At 38.6% G+C, this 18,412-nt stretch overlaps 3 protein-coding genes across 3 annotated transcripts; 1 reads left to right on the top strand and 2 right to left on the bottom strand.

Moving 5' to 3' along the window:
* Positions 1–6,266: 6,266 nt before the first annotated feature.
* Positions 6,267–8,867, top strand: LOC140881643 (putative pentatricopeptide repeat-containing protein At5g13230, mitochondrial). Its single transcript, XM_073287116.1, has one exon. It carries the CDS (start codon positions 6,278–6,280, stop codon positions 8,801–8,803), a length of 2,526 nt encoding a protein of 841 aa, XP_073143217.1. The 5' UTR covers positions 6,267–6,277; the 3' UTR covers positions 8,804–8,867.
* A 148-nt stretch (positions 8,868–9,015) lies between these two features.
* On the bottom strand, positions 9,016–10,169 carry LOC140881644 (uncharacterized). Its single transcript, XM_073287118.1, has one exon. The coding sequence runs from the start codon at positions 10,038–10,040 to the stop codon at positions 9,141–9,143; it is 900 nt and encodes a 299-aa protein (XP_073143219.1). The 5' UTR covers positions 10,041–10,169; the 3' UTR covers positions 9,016–9,140.
* Positions 10,170–14,148: 3,979 nt separating this feature from the next.
* On the bottom strand, positions 14,149–16,688 carry LOC140883017 (delta(3,5)-Delta(2,4)-dienoyl-CoA isomerase, peroxisomal). Its single transcript, XM_073289309.1, has 2 exons — positions 15,888–16,688; positions 14,149–14,571 (listed from the first exon to the last, which is right to left on the bottom strand). Exons 1-2 carry the CDS (start codon positions 16,525–16,527, stop codon positions 14,381–14,383), a joined length of 831 nt encoding a protein of 276 aa, XP_073145410.1. The 5' UTR covers positions 16,528–16,688; the 3' UTR covers positions 14,149–14,380.
* Positions 16,689–18,412: the final 1,724 nt, after the last annotated feature.

Raw genomic sequence — 18,412 nt, 5'->3', positions numbered from 1 at the left:
TTTCAAAATATATAAAGAATAATATAATATGCTTTTCTAAGATTTGAAATTCTTAAATTTTTTAGCCAAGCAAGATATTTGTAATCAATGGATTTAAAATTGAAATTCTATATTCATCCAAGCAAGAGATTTAATAAAAAGGAGGATTCAAATCAATGATTTTCAAATACATTAATTTGAAATCCTCTCTCAAATCCAAATACCCCCATCCAAGCACAACCTTATAGATTTTGTGGACTTTCGTGTTTCATCTTAACTAGTGCAAGGTGCACAAGAAACATATAAACACTATTTGGAATTAAAAATCACTGTAAATTAGAATTTAATTATAATGTTATGAATTTAATTATAATGCCATTAAAAATTTGCTTCCAAGTACCTTATACGTAGCTTCATTAATCATTGAAGAACGATAAAAAGTAAATTCGAACATCTATTAAAACTTAAAAGTATCCAATTCAATTTTCAAAGATTTACACATTACAATATAGTAAAGGTATCATTATGAGTTATGACCACATTTTAGGGGCCTATTACACGAGTCAATTAAATTTTTTCTAAGGCCCAAAAATTATAAAAATAAGATACATTACCATGAAAAAATACGAGCAATAAAATGTAAATTTAAAATCTGTTGAAAATATATATATAAATATATATTATTATTTATTGTTGAATGTTGAAGGTTGAAAGTTGAAAATTGAGTTGTAAAATATTGAAAATTAGTGTGTGATGATGTAATTAATGATGTATTAATTTTTGACTAATCTCCAATTGAGATCTATAAATAGGTCTCTCCATTTGTGTAGAAAAACACAATTGTGAAGAGAGAAAAATTTTATAAAGTGTAGAATTTGATAAATTTTGAGTTTTTGAGTTTTTACTTTTTACCGTAAATTTTTACTTTTTCACAACACGTTATCAGCACGATCGCTCGAAGGTTCTCTATATTTTCCGACGCTCCAAAATACAAGAAGAAGTCAAAAATATTCAACAATACCACCATGTCGAACTTGGCGAAACTCGAATTCATTGCACTTGATATAACCGGAAAGAATTATATGTCATGGACCCTCGATGTAGAAATGCATCTCGAGTCATTGGGTCTTAACGAAACTATCAAAGAAAATAACATATCATCCTCACAAGATAAAACAAAAGCGATGATATTTTTACGCAGACATCTTGATGAGGGGTTGAAATGTGAATATTTGACCGAAAAAGACCCAATGATTTTGTGGAAAGGGTTAAAAGAACGTTTTGAGCATATACGGGAAGTTATACTTCCGACCGCACGAGATGAATGGAATACTTTAAGATTCCAAGATTTTAAAAAGGTGAGTGATTATAATTCTGCGATGTATCGAATTGTCTCACAGCTGAAATTTTGTGGGCATAATATTACTGAGATGGAAATGCTTGAAAAGACATTTTCCACATTCCACGCATCAAATATAACTCTACAACAGCAATATAGAGTGCGTGGATTTTCAAGATACTCAGAACTCATCGCATGTTTACTCGTGGCGGAAAAGAATAATGAATTGCTCATGAGAAATCATCAGTCCAGACCTACTGGTTCAACGGCATTTCCTGAAGCAAATGTCGTAAGTAAAAATGAAAACCAAAATCAAAGATATAGACAAGATTTTGGTCGAGGTCGTGGACGAGGACGTGGGCGTGGACGTGGGCGTAGAAATGATCGCGGTCGTGGTCGAGGCCGTGGATTTGAAAATAAAAGAGATAGTTATTTCAATAACTCATCTCAAAGGAACGTCACGAACCACCCACAAAAGAGGCAGCATGATAATACGGGTGAAAATGAAAATCATCCAAAAAAAACTGAGAGTGTTTGTTATAGATGTGGCACTCCAGGACATTGGTCAAGAACTTGTCGAGCCCCTGAGCATCTGTGTAAGCTCTATAAAGATTCAATAAAGGGGAAAGAAAAAGAGACCAATTTTACTGAAAACATTGACCATGCAAGTGGTTCAATGAATTTAGATGCTGCCTACTTTTTGAATGATTTCGAAGATATTGATTAAATATACTGGTGGGAAAAGAATGTAACAATGTAATTTTTATTTTATAAAACATATTATATTTTGCATGTATTGTTTGCATGTATCTTTCTTAATTCATTTTATTGCATATTGTTTTTGAAGATCATTATGGAAAATGCTATGATCAAAGATGGAAATAATGCACTGGAAGTTTGCATACCAGATAGTGGTACAACGCACACTATCCTCAGAAATGAAAAATATTTCTTGGAATTAAAACCAACAAAAACAATGGTGAATACAATATCAGGTCCTGTAGACTTGATTGAAGGATGTGGCAAAGCACAATTTTTGTTACCTAATGGTACAAAATTTTTGATAAATAGTGCTTTATATTCACCACGATCACAAAGAAATTTGTTGAGTTTTAATGATATATATTCTCATGGTTATGATACGGAAACAATAACCGAAGGAAATGAGAAATATATGTGTCTTACTACATATAAATCAGGAAAGAAATATGTAGTTGAGAAATTATCAATGCTCCCTACTGGATTGCATTATACACATATAAGTCCAATCGAATCAAATATGGTTATTGGAAATTCTTCAATACTAACAAATTGGCATGATCGATTGGGACATCCTGGTTCAATAATGATGCGAAGGATTATAGAAAATACAAGTGGTCATCCACTGAAAGACCAGAAGATCTTTCAGAATAATAAGTTTCAGTGTAAGGCATGTTCTCTGGGGAAACTTATTATAAGACCATCACCAGCTAAAATCCAAAAGGAATCACCCATATTTCTTGAACATATTCAAGGTGATATTTGTGGGCCAATTCATCCACCATGTGGACCATTTCGATACTTTATGGTATTGATCGATGCCTCTAGCAGATGGTCACATGTATGTTTATTGTCCACTCGGAATGTGGCATTTGCAAAATTGATGGCTCAAATAATAAAATTGCGGAATCAATTTCCCGAATATACGATCAAGAAAATAAGACTTGATAATGCTGGAGAATTTACTTCCCAGACTTTTAACGACTATTGTATGTCGATGGGAATTACTGTTGAACATAATGTAGCTCATGTTCATACACAAAATGGATTAGCTGAATCATTGATTAAACGTCTGCAGTTGATTGCTAGACCAATGATTATGAGAACGAAACTCCCTATTTCTATATGGGGACATGCAATTTTACATGCTGCTGCATTGATTCGCATCAGGCCAAGTGCATATCATAAACACTCCCCATTGCAGCTTGTATTTGGCAAAGAACCAGATATTTCTCATTTGAGAATTTTTGGATGTATGGTGTATGTGCCTATTGCACCACCTCAAAGAACAAAAATGGGACCTCAAAGAAAGAATGGTATTTATATCGGCTATGATAGTCCATCAATCATTAGATATCTTGAGGCTCAGACAGGCGATGTGTTTACAGCACGGTTTGCTGATTGTCATTTTGATGAAAATAACTTCCCAATGTTAGGGGGAGAAAAGAAACACATCGAAAAAGAAATCACATGGTATGTACCATCATTATTACATTTGGATCCTAGAACTAAACAATGTGATAAAGATGTACAGCAAATTGTGCATTTGCAAAGAATAGCAAATCAAATGCCAGATGCATTTGCAGACACAAAAGGGGTAACAAAATCATATATACCTGCTGTAAATGCCCCTGCTCGAGTTGAAATTCCAAAGAAACAAAATGAAGACATTCATGATGTCATAAAACGCCTGAAGCGTGGAAGGCCAATCGGTTCAAAGGATAAAAATCCTCGGAAAAGAAAATACATAGAGAAAAATGATGATCAGAAAATAGAAAATGGTGTTCCAGAAGAAACACACGATGATGAAAATATTTTGTCAGAACCACAAACTGACGAGAATCATGAAATCTCTATCAATTATATTAATACTGGAAAAATATGGAACCGAAAGAATGTACAAGATATTGATGAGATATTTTCGTACAATGTGGCATGTGACATCGTAAATGAAGATAATGAACCAAAATCTTTTGGTGAATGCAAAACTCGAAAGGATTGGTCAAAATGGAAAGATGCCATCCAGGTTGAATTAAATTCGCTAAATAAACGTAGTGTTTTTGGACCTATAGTCCTTACACCTAAAGGTGTTAAACCTGTTGGGTACAAATGGGTTTTTATTCGAAAGAGAAATGAGAAAAATGAAATAGTGAGATATAAAGCTCGACTTGTTGCACAAGGTTTTTCTCAAAGACCTGGAATTGATTATGAAGAAACATATTCTCCTGTTATGGATGCAATTACGTTTCGGTATTTGATCAGTTTAGCAGTGTCTGAAAACTTGGACATGCGTCTAATGGATGTTGTTACAGCTTATTTATACGGATCACTTGATAGTGATATATACATGAAAATCCCTGAAGGATTTAAGATGCTAGAAGCACAAAGTTCAGAACCCAGAGAATTTTATTCTGTGAAATTACAAAGATCATTGTATGGATTAAAAATCCGGCCGAATGTGGTATAATCGGCTAAGTGAACACTTGATGAAAAAGGGATATGTAAATGATCCAATATGCCCTTGTGTTTTCATCAAGAAAACAACATCGGGATGCGTGATTATTGCTGTATATGTTGATGATTTAAACATCATTGGAACGAATAAAGAAATTCAAGAAGTGATGTTATACTTGAAGGAAGAATTTGAAATGAAAGACCTTGGAAAAACCAAGTATTGTCTTGGTTTACAAATTGAACAAAAAGAATGTGGAATTTTTGTTCACCAGTCTAATTATACAGAGAAGGTCCTTAAACGTTTCAATATGGATCAATCAAATCCTTTAAGTACTCCAATGGTTGTCAGATCATTGAATATAGAAAAGGATCCATTTTGTCCATGTGAAGATGATGAAGTTGTTCTTGGTCCTGAAGTACCATATCTAAGTGCCATTGGTGCCCTTATGTATCTTGCAAATTGCACTAGACCAGACATATCTTTTGCAGTAAATTTATTGGCAAGATTCAGTTCATGTCCAACGAAGAGGCACTGGAACGGAATTAAACATATATTCCGTTATTTACGAGGAACGACGGATTTGGGACTTTTGTATCCAAAAGATACAAATCAGAGAATAATTGGTTATGCTGATGCTGGATACTTATCTGATCCACATAAGGCACGTTCCCAAACCGGATATGTATTTACTCGTGGAGGCACTGCAATCTCTTGGCGATCACAGAAACAAACACTTGTTACAACTTCATCAAATCATGCCGAGATTATTGCACTACATGAAGCAAGCCGTGAATGTGTCTGGCTTAAATCAATGACTCGGCATATCCAAACTTCTTGCGGATTATCAGTGGACAAGAATCCAATCACACTGTATGAAGATAATGCCGCATGTGTTGCCCAAATGAAAGAAGGATACATCAAAAGTGACAGAACTAAACATATTCCTCCTAAATTCTTTGCATACACTCAAGAGCTGGAGAAGAATAAAGATATTGATATCTGTTACATTCAATCAAGTGAGAACTCATCCGATCTCTTCACAAAGGCACTTCCCACGGTGATATTCAAAAAACACATTTATAATATTGGGATGCGCAATCTACGAAATATGTGAAGAATCATTCATGTTGACATCAGGGGGAGTTTACGTGGCTGCACTCTTTTTTCCTTACTATGGTTTTTGTCCCAATGGGTTTTTCCTAGTAAGGTTTTTAACGAGGCAGTATACAACACGTAATGGAAATAGTCATTCTATCATGATCATCATCACAAGGGGGAGTGTTGAAAATATATATATAAATATATATTATTATTTATTGTTGAATGTTGAAGGTTGAAAGTTGAAAATTGAGTTGTAAAATATTGAAAATTAGTGTGTGATGATGTAATTAATGATGTATTAATTTTTGACTAATCTCCAATTGAGATCTATAAATAGGTCTCTCCATTTGTGTAGAAAAACACAATTGTGAAGAGAGAAAAATTTTATAAAGTGTAGAATTTGATAAATTTTGAGTTTTTGAGTTTTTACTTTTTACCGTAAATTTTTACTTTTTCACAACAAAATCAAATATATATTTAGTTATTTAAATTCTATTATATGTAATATGTATCTATAGTGGGCCAGGCTTTTTCAAATAGTGTCCTTTTCTAATCCACAAAAGCCCATTAAATTGGAACAAATTCATATAGAGCCCACTAAGATCTGTGTGGGAACAACATTACAGAGGAAAACGTTGGCGTTCATGCTTAGACTGAGAAGTTGGAACAGACAACGATGCTGCAAAGTGTTGCGGAAATGGACTCAATTTTCGAGGCAATCCGAGGATTACACTTTAATCCCATGTCTGAAGTTTGGTTTCGCGTCGTTGGCTGTTTTGGAGCAGCAGCCATGGAGGAGCAGCAAATTGATGGCTTCCTCGATTCAAGAATCCGAGTCTCATGTATATGCTAGAATGCTCCAGAATTGCATAAAGAACGAGCAACCCATGACGGGAAAATTCCTTCACTGCGAAATTCTGAAGAGGGGTGTCTGTTTGGATTTGTTTGCCGGCAATGTTTTACTTAATTTTTATGTAAAAAACGAAACTTTGCATGACGGTGTTAAGCTGTTTGAGGAAATGCCGCGGAGAAATATGGTTTCGTTCGTTACTCTGATTCAGGGTTATTCACTGTTCGAAGAGTATGACAAGGCTGTTGAATTGTTCGTTAGGTTGCACAAAGAGGGCCATGAGCTCAATACATTTGTGTTCACTACCATTTTGAAGTTAGTTGTGAGCATGGATTTGCCGGAGTTTGGTTGGTGCATTCATGCTTGTGTTTATAAGCTCGGTCATGATGCTGATGCGTTTGTCGGAACTGGGCTAATTGATGCTTATTCAATTTGTGGGTTAGTGGATACTGCCAAGGAAGTTTTCAATGGAATTGTCCATAGGGACATGGTGTCTTGGACCGGAATGGTTTCTTGTTACGCTGAGAACAATTGTTTCGAGGATGCGTTGGATCTATATAATCAAATGAGGATGGATGGATTGCAGCCTAATAATTTCACTTTTGCGAGTGTGATTAAGGCTTGCCTTGGGCTCGGGGCAGATAGTGTTGGTAGAAGCATTCATGGTTGTGTTTTAAAGACTTGTTATGAGATGGATCGGTATGTAGGGGTTTCATTGCTTGACTTGTATGCAGGGTCCGGAAATATCGAGGATGCTCAGCAGTTATTCCGTGAGATCCCTAAGGATAATGTGGTTCCATGGAGTTTTATGATTGCTAGGCACTCACAGTGTGACCGGTGTGAGGAAGCTTTGGATTTCTTTATTCAAATGAGGGAAGCCTTTGTTTGTCCCAACCAGTTCACACTTGCTAGTGTCCTCCAAGCTTGTGCCACTAATGGGAGACTGGGATTCGGAAAGCAAATCCACTGCCTTGTAGTCAAAACTGGTCTTGATACCAATGTATTTGTTTCAAATGCTCTCATGGACGTGTATGCTAAATGTGGAGAGATGGAGGCCTCAATGAGCTTGTTTTCGGAGTTTGGAGACAGAAACGAAGTATCATGGAATACAATGATCGTTGGATATGTCCAACTAGGAGACGGAGAAAAGGCCCTCCAAATGTTCTTGAATATGAGTGAAGAGCATGTGGTCGCAACCGAAGTAACATACTCTAGTTTGCTTCGGGCTTGCGCCAGCTTGGCTGCCTTGGTGCCTGGCAGACAGATTCATTCGTTGGCTATTAAAACCTTGTATAGTGAGGATGATTCTGTGAGCAATGCTCTCATCGATATGTATGCAAAGTGTGGGCGGATTATAGATGCTCGATTGATCTTCGATGCTATGAGCGAGAGAGATATTGTTTCTTGGAATTCTATGATATCATCGTACTCGATGCACGGTCTTGGTGCCAAGGCTCTACAAGTTTATGAAAATATGCTAGAATCAGGATTCACACCAAATCAACTGACCTTTGTAGGTGTACTTTCAGCATGTAGCAATACAGGATCTTTAGATCAAGGACAAACTTATTTTACTTCCATGCAAGAGGACCATGATATTGAACCGTGCATGGAGCATTATACCTGTATGGTATCGTTATTGGGCCGATTAGGCCATCTCGATAAGGCTGTAAAGATGATCAATGAAATCCCATCTACACCCAATGTTATGGTATGGCGTGCATTACTTGGGGCTTGTGTTGCACACAAAAATGTCGAGCTTGGAAGATTTGCAGCGGATCGCGTGCTTGAGCTGGAACCGCAAGATGAATCAAGCTATGTGCTACTGTCAAACATATATGCCGCCGCAAAAAGATGGGATCATGTTGCACTGGTAAGGAAAAACATGAAAAAGAATCGAATAAAAAAAGAACCTGGACTCAGTTGGATTGAGAGCCAGGGGATAGTACACTATTTTGCAGTTGGAGACGAGTCACATGAAGACATAAAACTGATTCGTGGAATGCTTGAATGGTTGAATGTTAGATGCAATAGAGGTGGTTATGCTCCTGATCATGGTGTTATTTTGCTTGATGTGGAAGAGGATGAAAAGGGCCGCCTCTTGTGGCTACACAGTGAAAGAATAGCTTTAGCCTTTGCTCTTACCAGAACGCCACCAGGAAGCCCTATTCGGATAATCAAGAACCTCCGGATATGCTCGGATTGCCATGCAGCGTTTAAGTTTATATCATCGTTCATATACGGAGAAATTGTTATTAGAGATGTAAACAGATACCATCACTTTCAAGATGGTATTTGCTCCTGCAATGATTATTGGTGACATAAATATCAACTGGACATTTACTACTCAGTACTCAAACACACAATTAGATGGAATCTTTGTCAACTCATTGGCTTCAATAAGCCTCACAATTAAATTCCTCCATAGATTCATATACTTGATAAGCCACAAGTTTCCTTTCTCTCCCAACTCCTTTGCAGATGCTGTTGCACATATTTCAAAAACATCTAGCAATACATATGAACCCGGAGTAAACAAATCTACAAGCATAACTATGTTAACAAAACAAACATATACCATTATTGTTTTGGTTGCTAAGTCAAGAAAACAAAAAACGAACAAAGTAAAAACCAAACATACGATCACATTGCCAAAATCATTTCCGCAGTTTGAGTATTGCAGAGTATATTTTCCTCCGGGAACCAACTGCATTGATCCCCATATCTTTGAGATCCTCTAACGTTAACATCGGTAAAACATCGTCGTCGACCTCGTGTATTTCGAATACGGGCGCATATCTCCCCAATCCCAGTCCATTTAACCACTCTCGGACCCCTAAATTCCCTTCATTATGCTGCTGCTCCGGTGAGTTAACCTCTTCGTGAAGTACTCCATTGCTCTCCGAAACTCGAACTCCGCCGCCTCTCCTCTGGTGATCCCAGTATTCGATTCCCATGTTCTCCGCTGAATTGACTGGACTCTGATCTTTCAATTGAGGACTCTGCGACCCCTTCATCTCGAAATCTCCTAATTCTTCGTTATTGTCGTTGTGGTAAGTTTCTTCTTGGAAAGCATTTGAGGTCTCGATTTCTCGGCTACCGCCATTGGCAATGGTGGTCGAGTCGAATTTATTCCAATTGGTGCGAACCCTTTTGGTGGGCTTATTGCTCTTCGGCTTGCGGTACGCGAAGTCGACGAAATTCTCGGAGGGACCGGGGAAATCTTGGAAATTCAAGTCGCCGCCGTTTACTAGGTTGGTCAGGGGGCGGGTTTTGGAGGTTTTAGCCGCGAAGGATGGGTCTTTGTGAAAGCGCCAGGCTTTGGTGGGGCGGCGGCGGTGGTAATCTAAAGGTGGGTCGCCTCCTATCTCGCCCAGACGGACGCTGGGGCGGCGCTGCCGCTTGGGGGGGTTATTGGGGACTTTGGGGGCGGTTGGCTCGTTGGCGGTGGTGGGATGGTGGTCCAATTGATTGACGTCCGGAGACATGGCGGCAGAGGTGGCGGTCGGAGGGGTGGTAGAGATTAGGCCATCCGGCGGCGGTGGCTCCGCTGCCATGTGTGTGCGTGTGTGTGTGTGTGTTTACGGCAGTGAGAAAGAGGGAAATTAAACGTCAGCGTGCATCTTCAGTCTACAGATAAGACGGAGTGGAGTCTTGATCCGGTGAGGTCGGGTGCAGGGGATCCGTTGGATTGGGCTTCTTCGTGTTGGGCCTGTTGTCAAATCAACTATATTCTGGGTCAAACTTCAATTTTTATAAAGTAGCAGTATTTCTATTTATTTATTTTGTTAAGTGATAACTCATTTTCGTTATCTTTCGATATGCACTGAATAAATTTTCAAGTTAACGCTAATTAAGTGAACCACACTAGATAATTCATATGTGACAGCTACGAACTCCAGACTTTTGATCATACGCTCACTTACTCTGTCAACTTGAAGACCTCTTTGAGAACTAAAGTAGTATGTTTTGTATATTTGTACACTTTTTTTTTAATGAAAAACCGAAAAAAATGGTAGAATGAAAAAAAATGCAAAAAATTTTTTTTTTTGTAAAAAAATAGTTATCAAAAGACAATTGATGATGCACGTCAATTTTACAAAGACGAGTGATATTTTCATGTGTGCGTGTATCTACATATATAATGAAAATACACAAAGGTGATATTTTTGCAAATAAAAAATATTAAAGTGATTTTTTTTTCGAAAACAAAATATTAAAGTGATAGAAAACCAAAAGAGGTCATATGATTCATATCAACATATCAGTCCTTAATAATAATAATAATAATAATAATAGAGATAAGTGATGTTTTTTTTTTTGACAGGATAGAGATAAGTGATATTAGAATGTGATTAAGTAGGAAAAAATGTTTTAAACTTACTCATATCAACGTATCAAACTTTATGTACAACAACAATAATAATAGAAGGGATAAGTGAAATTGGAATGTGTTAAGTACGAACTTTGTGTTAAAAACTTTTATAATTTTAAAATTAAGAACAAATGTATATATCTTCTTTTTTTTTTTTTTACTATCAAGACTCAAGTGTAAGCATTAAAAATATTTACGTGATTTTGCGAATTTTTTTAAACAATAATATTATAAAATATTTAATAATTAATTATATAACGTTCATAAAACATAATAGAGGTGAACGGTAAATTCAAAAAAAATAAATAAATAACAAAAATATTCTTAATATTTTATCTAAAAACTCACTCATAATAATTCCATTTAATTAAAGTTGTTTCACATTATGGTCAACCTTAATTGACCGCTTGTTTCCGCTTTTACCGGAATTGAAACTTTTTCCACCTATTTTTTTCGTGCCTAATACTGATAGTCTAATATAACACATTCTTTCGTTATTTCAACTATTATTAGGTATTAAATGGGTCAATCTAGATTATAATTTGATGATGTCGATTTTTTACCTCGGGTTCGGTCTAGTAGAATGGATCCTCCAAATCCTTTAGAAAGTAGGTCGGGTCGGGTATGGCGGAACTGCACAAGCAACAGCTAGGTCAAAGGGACGCCGAAAGTGTTTTCGGCGTGACCCCTCCGATGCCTAAGTCAGTGTCTTGAAGGCAGAGGGTATGATTAATGCGAAAACTGAGAGATATGAGTGCGTGAATGTAAAAGTGAGTAATGAATATTCCATACAACCATAACAGTACCTGTATTTATAGGAGAAAATAGAATAAGTTACCTAGTCGAATTATAACATGTCCTGGACTAGGACTCTTCATCCATCGGTCCATTTGTAAGCTTATCTCTATCTCGTGAATATTTGAAAAGATCCAGACTTATCTCATATATATCAGAGTCTTACTTGAATTATAAAAAAAATGCGTGCGACATACTAGGCCCAGCCCTGGTCGGCCCATAAAATACCAGTCCTGATCATATCTAGTAGACCCATTATAAACGGGCTCGGGTTGAAATATTTTCTCGGGGTAACAATAGTAACTCCCTAACTGGTCTAAAAGAAGAATGAAGTTAGACTAAGAATTTAATCCGGACCCCGATTTATGCATGTGTCATTCGACCAGTTCAGAATTTAATTCATGCAATGTGTTTCTTTTGAACGGTCTAGATCAGGATCCGCGTGATGTGTTTTTAATGAACGGCTCAGATGTCCTCTGACGGTTCTTTTTCCGAAGCCGAAAAAACATGGCTTGTCCCGTCCCGAGCCGTAGATCATGTTAAAAATCAACGGTCCAGATCGATTCACCACCTCTATATATACTAGGCGGTAAAAATTTTGTTTTTTTCACCTTTCACTCTTGTACTGTTACGCTGCAAAAATTTCAAGAGCTCGCCCGACCCGGACTACTACGTCTGTCTTGTTTGTGTCACTCCCGAGCTACAACTCTTTCACCTATAAGTCCTACCGTCCTTACACTAGGTTGATTAATATGTCCTCCCCAGACGAGACTTCTGTTCGGGAAATAGTAGCCTTTTTTGAAGCATCCAATTCTCCCTCTAACAACCCCGAGCCCTCCGATTCCAATAATCCAAGCTCAGAGCTGGATCTGTCGGAGACTCGTATAGAAAAATTAAAGCGACTGCACAAACTCAGGTCGGATGAAGTCCGATTATCTGCCAAAGGGAAACAATGGTATGAAGTCCTGGCCTCCCATCTAAGTCCAGACCTAGGTCCCCTCATTAGGGAGAAATCGGGAATGCCCGATACCTACGATCTTATAATCCCGGGCCGTAAAGACCGGGCTCACAGACCCCCCCTAATTTCTTGAGCTTCAGCCTACATCAAATCAAGATGGGTTTAAGATTTCCAGTCCCGAACTGCATTTCCTACTTATGTCAATACTTTTGTGTGTGCCCGAGTCAATTATCCCCGAACTCTTTTAGTTCAATTCTATCATTAGGTGTACTTTTCTGTTTCTTCCGAATTCCCTTAGACATAGGAAATTTCATTTACTTTTTTCAAATTAAGAAAACCGCCCCGGGCCGCTTCTATATTTCCATGCGACCCGAATACCCTTTTTTGAAGGGTAAGCCTAGCTCACACAAAGGCTGGACAAACAGATATTTTTTTGTCAACCCCAACCAGCCATGGGAATGCCGGTCTAACTGGGCTATGAACTTTACCAGTCCTGAACCTCCAGCCCTGCCTACTCACAACTTTACCAATTTTATCAATACCATGTCCCTTCAATTTGATATTGAGAGCCTGATTGAGGAGGATCTGCTCTGTCATTATTGGTCGCGGTCAACTATTTCTCAATCAGGCTCTCAATATCAAAAGTTTGCGCGGACATGGTATTGATAAAATTGGTAAAGTTGTGAGTAGGCAGGGCTGGAGGTTCAGGACTGGTAAAGTTCATAGCCCAGTTAGACCGGCATTTCCATGGCTGGTTGGGGTTGACAAAAAAATATCTGTTTGTCCAGCCTTTGTGTGAGCTAGGCTTACCCTTCAAAAAGGGGTATTCGGGTCGCATGAAAATATAGAAGCGGCCCGGGGCGGTTTTCTTAATTTGCAAAAAGTAAATGAAATTTCCTATGTCTAAGGGAATTCGGAAGAAACAGAAAAGTACACCTAATGATATAATTGAACTAAAAGAGTTCGGGGATAATTGACTCGGGCACACACAAAAGTATTGACATAAGTAGGAAATGCAGTTCGGGACTGGAAATCTTAAACCCATCTTGATTTGATCTAGGCTGAAGCTCAAGAAATTAGGGGGGGGGGGGTCTGTGAGCCCGGTCTTTACGGCCCGGGATTATAAGATCATAGGTATCGGGCATTCCCGATTTCTCCCTAATGAGGGGACCTAGGTCTGAACTTAGATGGGAGGCCAGGACTTCATACCATTGTTTCCCTTTGGCAGATAATCGGGCTTCATCCGACCTGAGTTTGTGCAGTCGCTTTAATTTTTCTATACGAGTCTCCGACAGATCCAGCTCTGAGCTTGGATTTTGGAATCGGAGGGCTCGGGGTTGTTAGAGGAAAAATTGGATGCTTCAAAAAAGGCTACTATTTCCCGAACAGAAGTCTCGTCTGGGGAGGACATATTAATCAACCTAGTGTAAGGACGGTAGGACTTACAGGTGAAAGAGTTGTAGCTCGGGAGTGACACAAACAAGACAGACGCAGTAGTCCGGGTCGGGCGAGCTCTTGAAATTTTTGCAGCGTAACATAATTAAAAAACACCATTTGTGTACCATAGCATTAATAGACCTATGCATTTACATGAAATACAAATATAAAATTATTTTTCCAACAATTATTATTGGAACGAACTATAAATGAGATTCGTGTTGAATTTGGATCCTCTGCAGTATACAACGCGTGCACAACACCGGATCCAGAAGCACGTATTGTATTCCAAAGAGCCTGGGGAGGGGGTTAGCTGGTTCCTGATATTCATTTTAAAGCTTGGCAAATAGAGGTTTTCTCTTGTGTAAATGAGCCGCAACTGCTTCTCCCAAATCTTTCGATTGAAGAGCGGCCGCATTCCATGTAGCAACATAGTCCAGACCTTGATCTACTGTTAGATCCCTGCTTTGTAGCAACACTCTCTTCGTCCCAACCACGGCAAGAGGTGACTTTGCAGCGATTTCTATCAACACGAAAGATCACATGTATAAACCATGTTGTACAAGTTCACAAAATACAGAGCCGTAACTACTTCTCAAACCAAAAGTCAAATAACAGGACTGATCATTGAAGACTCAAAATGGACGATGTTAAATGAGACAACAAGATGGGGGTGAAGGCCAATCTATAAGCAAATCAGCTAAAACTTTTCCTTCGCGCAATTTGAGAGTCATTCAGGTATTTACGAGTATTAAGAAATCTTAGTGAAGCCTGATGACTATTCACTGCAGTACTGTCTCTATTGGAAAGACTGCTTAATTATTTCGTCGAGCATAGCACATGACATTCAAGATTATGCACACATCTTAGTGAAGCCTGATGAGACTATTCATTGCAATAATGGAGCAACACATCTTGCGATTAAGCATCAGGGAAAAAGCATGATTTCAAGGTAAATTAATCAAACTTCTCTAGTATATAGATCTTCAAGCACACTCAGTAAGTTGGAGCAATAAAAAGTGTGTGATGATTGATGCCAGACAAACCATCACATGACTATTGATTATTATGTGAAAAAACAAGGAAAAATAAATCATATAGATCCGGTTCAAGTCAACTCCATGAGTTCAAAGGTTGGATGTCAAGTCGTCACATGACATTTTAGAGAAATATAAGAAGCCAACAGCAAGGTGACGAATCCCTTTATCGAAACGCTAGCAACACCAATACACCCAACCAAAGTTAACAACCATCTAGCCCATTTCAAATAGGACACAACTCGTGCGTTTCATGAATACTGGCCTACACTCATGGAGCTCATTATTCACATAAAAACCAGTAATTACATATAATAGCTCATCGCTGGTACACTCAAGAGTTCCACTATTCGTTTTCAACTATGAATGGCGCCTCAAGTTCGATTGAAACTTCCAAGTTCTGTACCACCTTATAAACATTGAAACTTATATTGAGAGCCGATACAGCAGGATAAGCGACCTTCAAGAAACACAATCAAAGCTTATCACTAGCCCTGGGTAGCTCCAACTCAAGGCCTATGTCTAGAGGAAAACCGCGAGCTGCACACGATTATTTAAACATGATGTTATGGTGTGTATTATACGACATACAAGAACAATCATCGATGTCTTTGGCCACCTTAAATTGTCAATAGGTGGTCAAATTTAGGAGCCAACATGGCTCAGATTCTAACACAATTTCACCATGTAATGATGGCGAATTAGCCGGATTTCAATTGATGGCCTAACATAGCAACATGGAAGTATAACAGACACCACAGAATCAAGAAAACAGCCGAATAAGTGGAAAGAAAGAACTAACCCTCAGCAATGGAATCAACTCCCTGGTCCATATCTTGCTTTGTATCGAAAACCCGAGCCACCAATCCCAACTCCTTGGCCTCCAAACCCGTGAACCTCCGACCCGTCAAAGCAAGTTCCATAGCGTTACCGAAGCCGACGATTCTGGGAAGCCTCTGCAAGGACCCCAGATCCGCCGCCAGAGCCAAATCCACCTCCTTCACCGAAAAAAAGGTGCTTTTCACACAGTACCTGATATCACAAGCGGTGGCTATATCAACTCCTCCCCCAATGCACGCCCCGTGGATCGAAGCGATCACGGGCTTCCTGCACTCCTCAATCGCGTTAACAGCTCGTTGCATCACCTTTATCTCCCGCCGGAGCTTCTCCGCCGCGCGTCCGGGTTCCGTGGACTCCTGTGAGGCGGTTTTTGAGCTCAATGTCTCGAGCTCTATGCCGGAGCAGAAGTGCTTCCCGGATCCGGCGAGAATTATCACGGCTACATCCGGGTTTTGGTCTAGTGAGGCTACGGCGGCGGGGAACTCGGCGAAGAAATCGCGGGAGAGGGCGTTTCCGCGTGAAGGGTTGTTGAGGTAGACGTAGAAAAATCTGGAATCGGGGGATCGTTGCTTGATCAAGAGGGATTTGTATTGCTTTTCCATATCCTATGTTTGAATCAACAGAGTATAAGGACTCGACTCCATTGATCCATTTCCCAGGAAGGATAGCATAGATGACGAGATTGCAATTTAGTCCTTCAGTTATTTCCACTCCAGACCTTGGAATTCTTCAATATTTGAGTTAAGCCAGATAAAGATTTAGCTTCTGTGTGTGTGTTTTTTTTAATAAATGCCATCAGAAATTAATCTAAATTTAGAAAATGTTTCAAAACTTTGATTGAATATCATTGTTCTTAACTTATATAGAACAACTATCATAAATATAGATATTATATTATATAGAACAATATTTTATTTGATTGCATTTTTTTTTTTGTGCCGACGATGAACACTAGCTGAAAAATTATATTAGAAATGACAATGAAAAACTATGACCGAATATGAAAGTAATTATATAGAATGTGATTTGTTTAAAACAAAATATAGAGAAAGATATATAAATTTGGGTTAGTTCGATCTTGCTTTGGGGTAATACTCGTTGATCCAATGACTGAGAAGAGGGTTTTGCGTACATTTTTCATGTGATGTAATGCATTGGTCTACGTAAAAGATCACACGTGACTCTTTACAATCATTGAATCAATATTTTTCGCGTTATCCGGATGTCGGATGCTAGGGTAAGGTAAAATAATTCATAAATTTAAATAATTTTTAAATTAAAATGATAAAACGTTGTTTGACTCCTGAGATGAACTAATAAATCAACATATATATGTGTATTAATATATATAGATACACATATATATTATATGAATAACATTATTATTTACACCTCTATTGATTTGTAAACTTAAATCACACTTATATAAACAACACTTGTAATAAAAGCAATCATGAAAATGGTCGAGAAAATTTAAAAAGTGTTGCAGAGAACTAGGAGGAATCCATTTGCTTGTTAATTCCATTTCGAATGTTATAAATTTTCAATTGTGATCTCCTCCTCCTAGCCTCCTTCTCACCTTAAAATTATATCCATCCATATCTCTGATTCCGCGGTAGACCTGGCCAAGGATCGGTTTGGACCCGACCCAAAACCGACCCGTGGTCAACGGGCTAGACCCAGAACCGGGACCGGGACCGGACCCACAATTGGTCGGTCCGGTCCCGGTTTTCCAAAGGGAAAACCGCAACCCAGTGGGTGCCGGGTTGAAGGGGTCCGACCCGGCGGGTTGGAACCGTCCAACCCGGCGGGTCGAAAACCTGGTGTAGTGACCCTTACCCGGATCACCTACTAAACAGAACTTAGACATGCAATTAACTTAATTAAATAGATATCAGAATAAACTGCGAAAACATTACAAATACTACAATCCCAAGGCAAGGAATCTGTAAAAATCCAATTAGATTATACAACCATATCGAAAAGCTGTATCAATCCGATAACAACAGAAATAAAAACCTAAGCGAAGCTCCAGTTGACCAACCGCTGTCTAGCACCTCTTGAAACCACCCGCCTCGTCCAATCGCAAACCTGCCCCATGGAATAGGGTGTCCAGAAACACAAAGTACGAGACGTGAGCATAAAACGCTCAGTACGAGAGTATGAGTATACATGCATGCAAAGTGAACTCCCTATAACTCGAGGTCAAAGATCAGATAACAGAGACAGACCGGGCCCTGGTATGTAGCACGATGTGCCGTCGCTGCAGGAGGTGGCTCCCATACCAATATACCAGTGGATATGCCGGACCCAAATCGATGGAAGTCTATCCACTAACAGGATAGGGTACAACCCTACTAATATACATCTTGAAGGAGATAGCTCAATATGCAGATGAATGCAGCATAAATCAATGACATATAAATCATGCAGTCACATAATACATGCATACTCAGTCAGGATATCTCGAATAGTACTATCATACCT

The sequence above is a fragment of the Henckelia pumila genome, chromosome 2 (genome assembly GCF_033568475.1).
Source record: "Henckelia pumila isolate YLH828 chromosome 2, ASM3356847v2, whole genome shotgun sequence".
NCBI classification, from domain to species: Eukaryota; Viridiplantae; Streptophyta; class Magnoliopsida; order Lamiales; family Gesneriaceae; genus Henckelia; species Henckelia pumila.
Note: the sequence above shows the minus strand (reverse complement) of the source record. Positions and strands in the feature narration are given on the sequence as shown.

Excerpts from the sequence above, each read along its gene's own strand:
- LOC140881643 (XM_073287116.1), top strand. The coding sequence starts at position 6,278 with ATGCTTAGACTGAGAAGTTGGAACAGACAACGATGCTGCAAAGTGTTG.
- LOC140881644 (XM_073287118.1), bottom strand. The coding sequence starts at position 10,040 with ATGGCAGCGGAGCCACCGCCGCCGGATGGCCTAATCTCTACCACCCCT.
- LOC140883017 (XM_073289309.1), bottom strand. The coding sequence starts at position 16,527 with ATGGAAAAGCAATACAAATCCCTCTTGATCAAGCAACGATCCCCCGAT. Across the intron at positions 14,572-15,887 it reads AGTTGATTCCATTGCTGAGG|AAATCGCTGCAAAGTCACCT; the intron begins GTTAGTTCTTTC and ends TCGTGTTGATAG.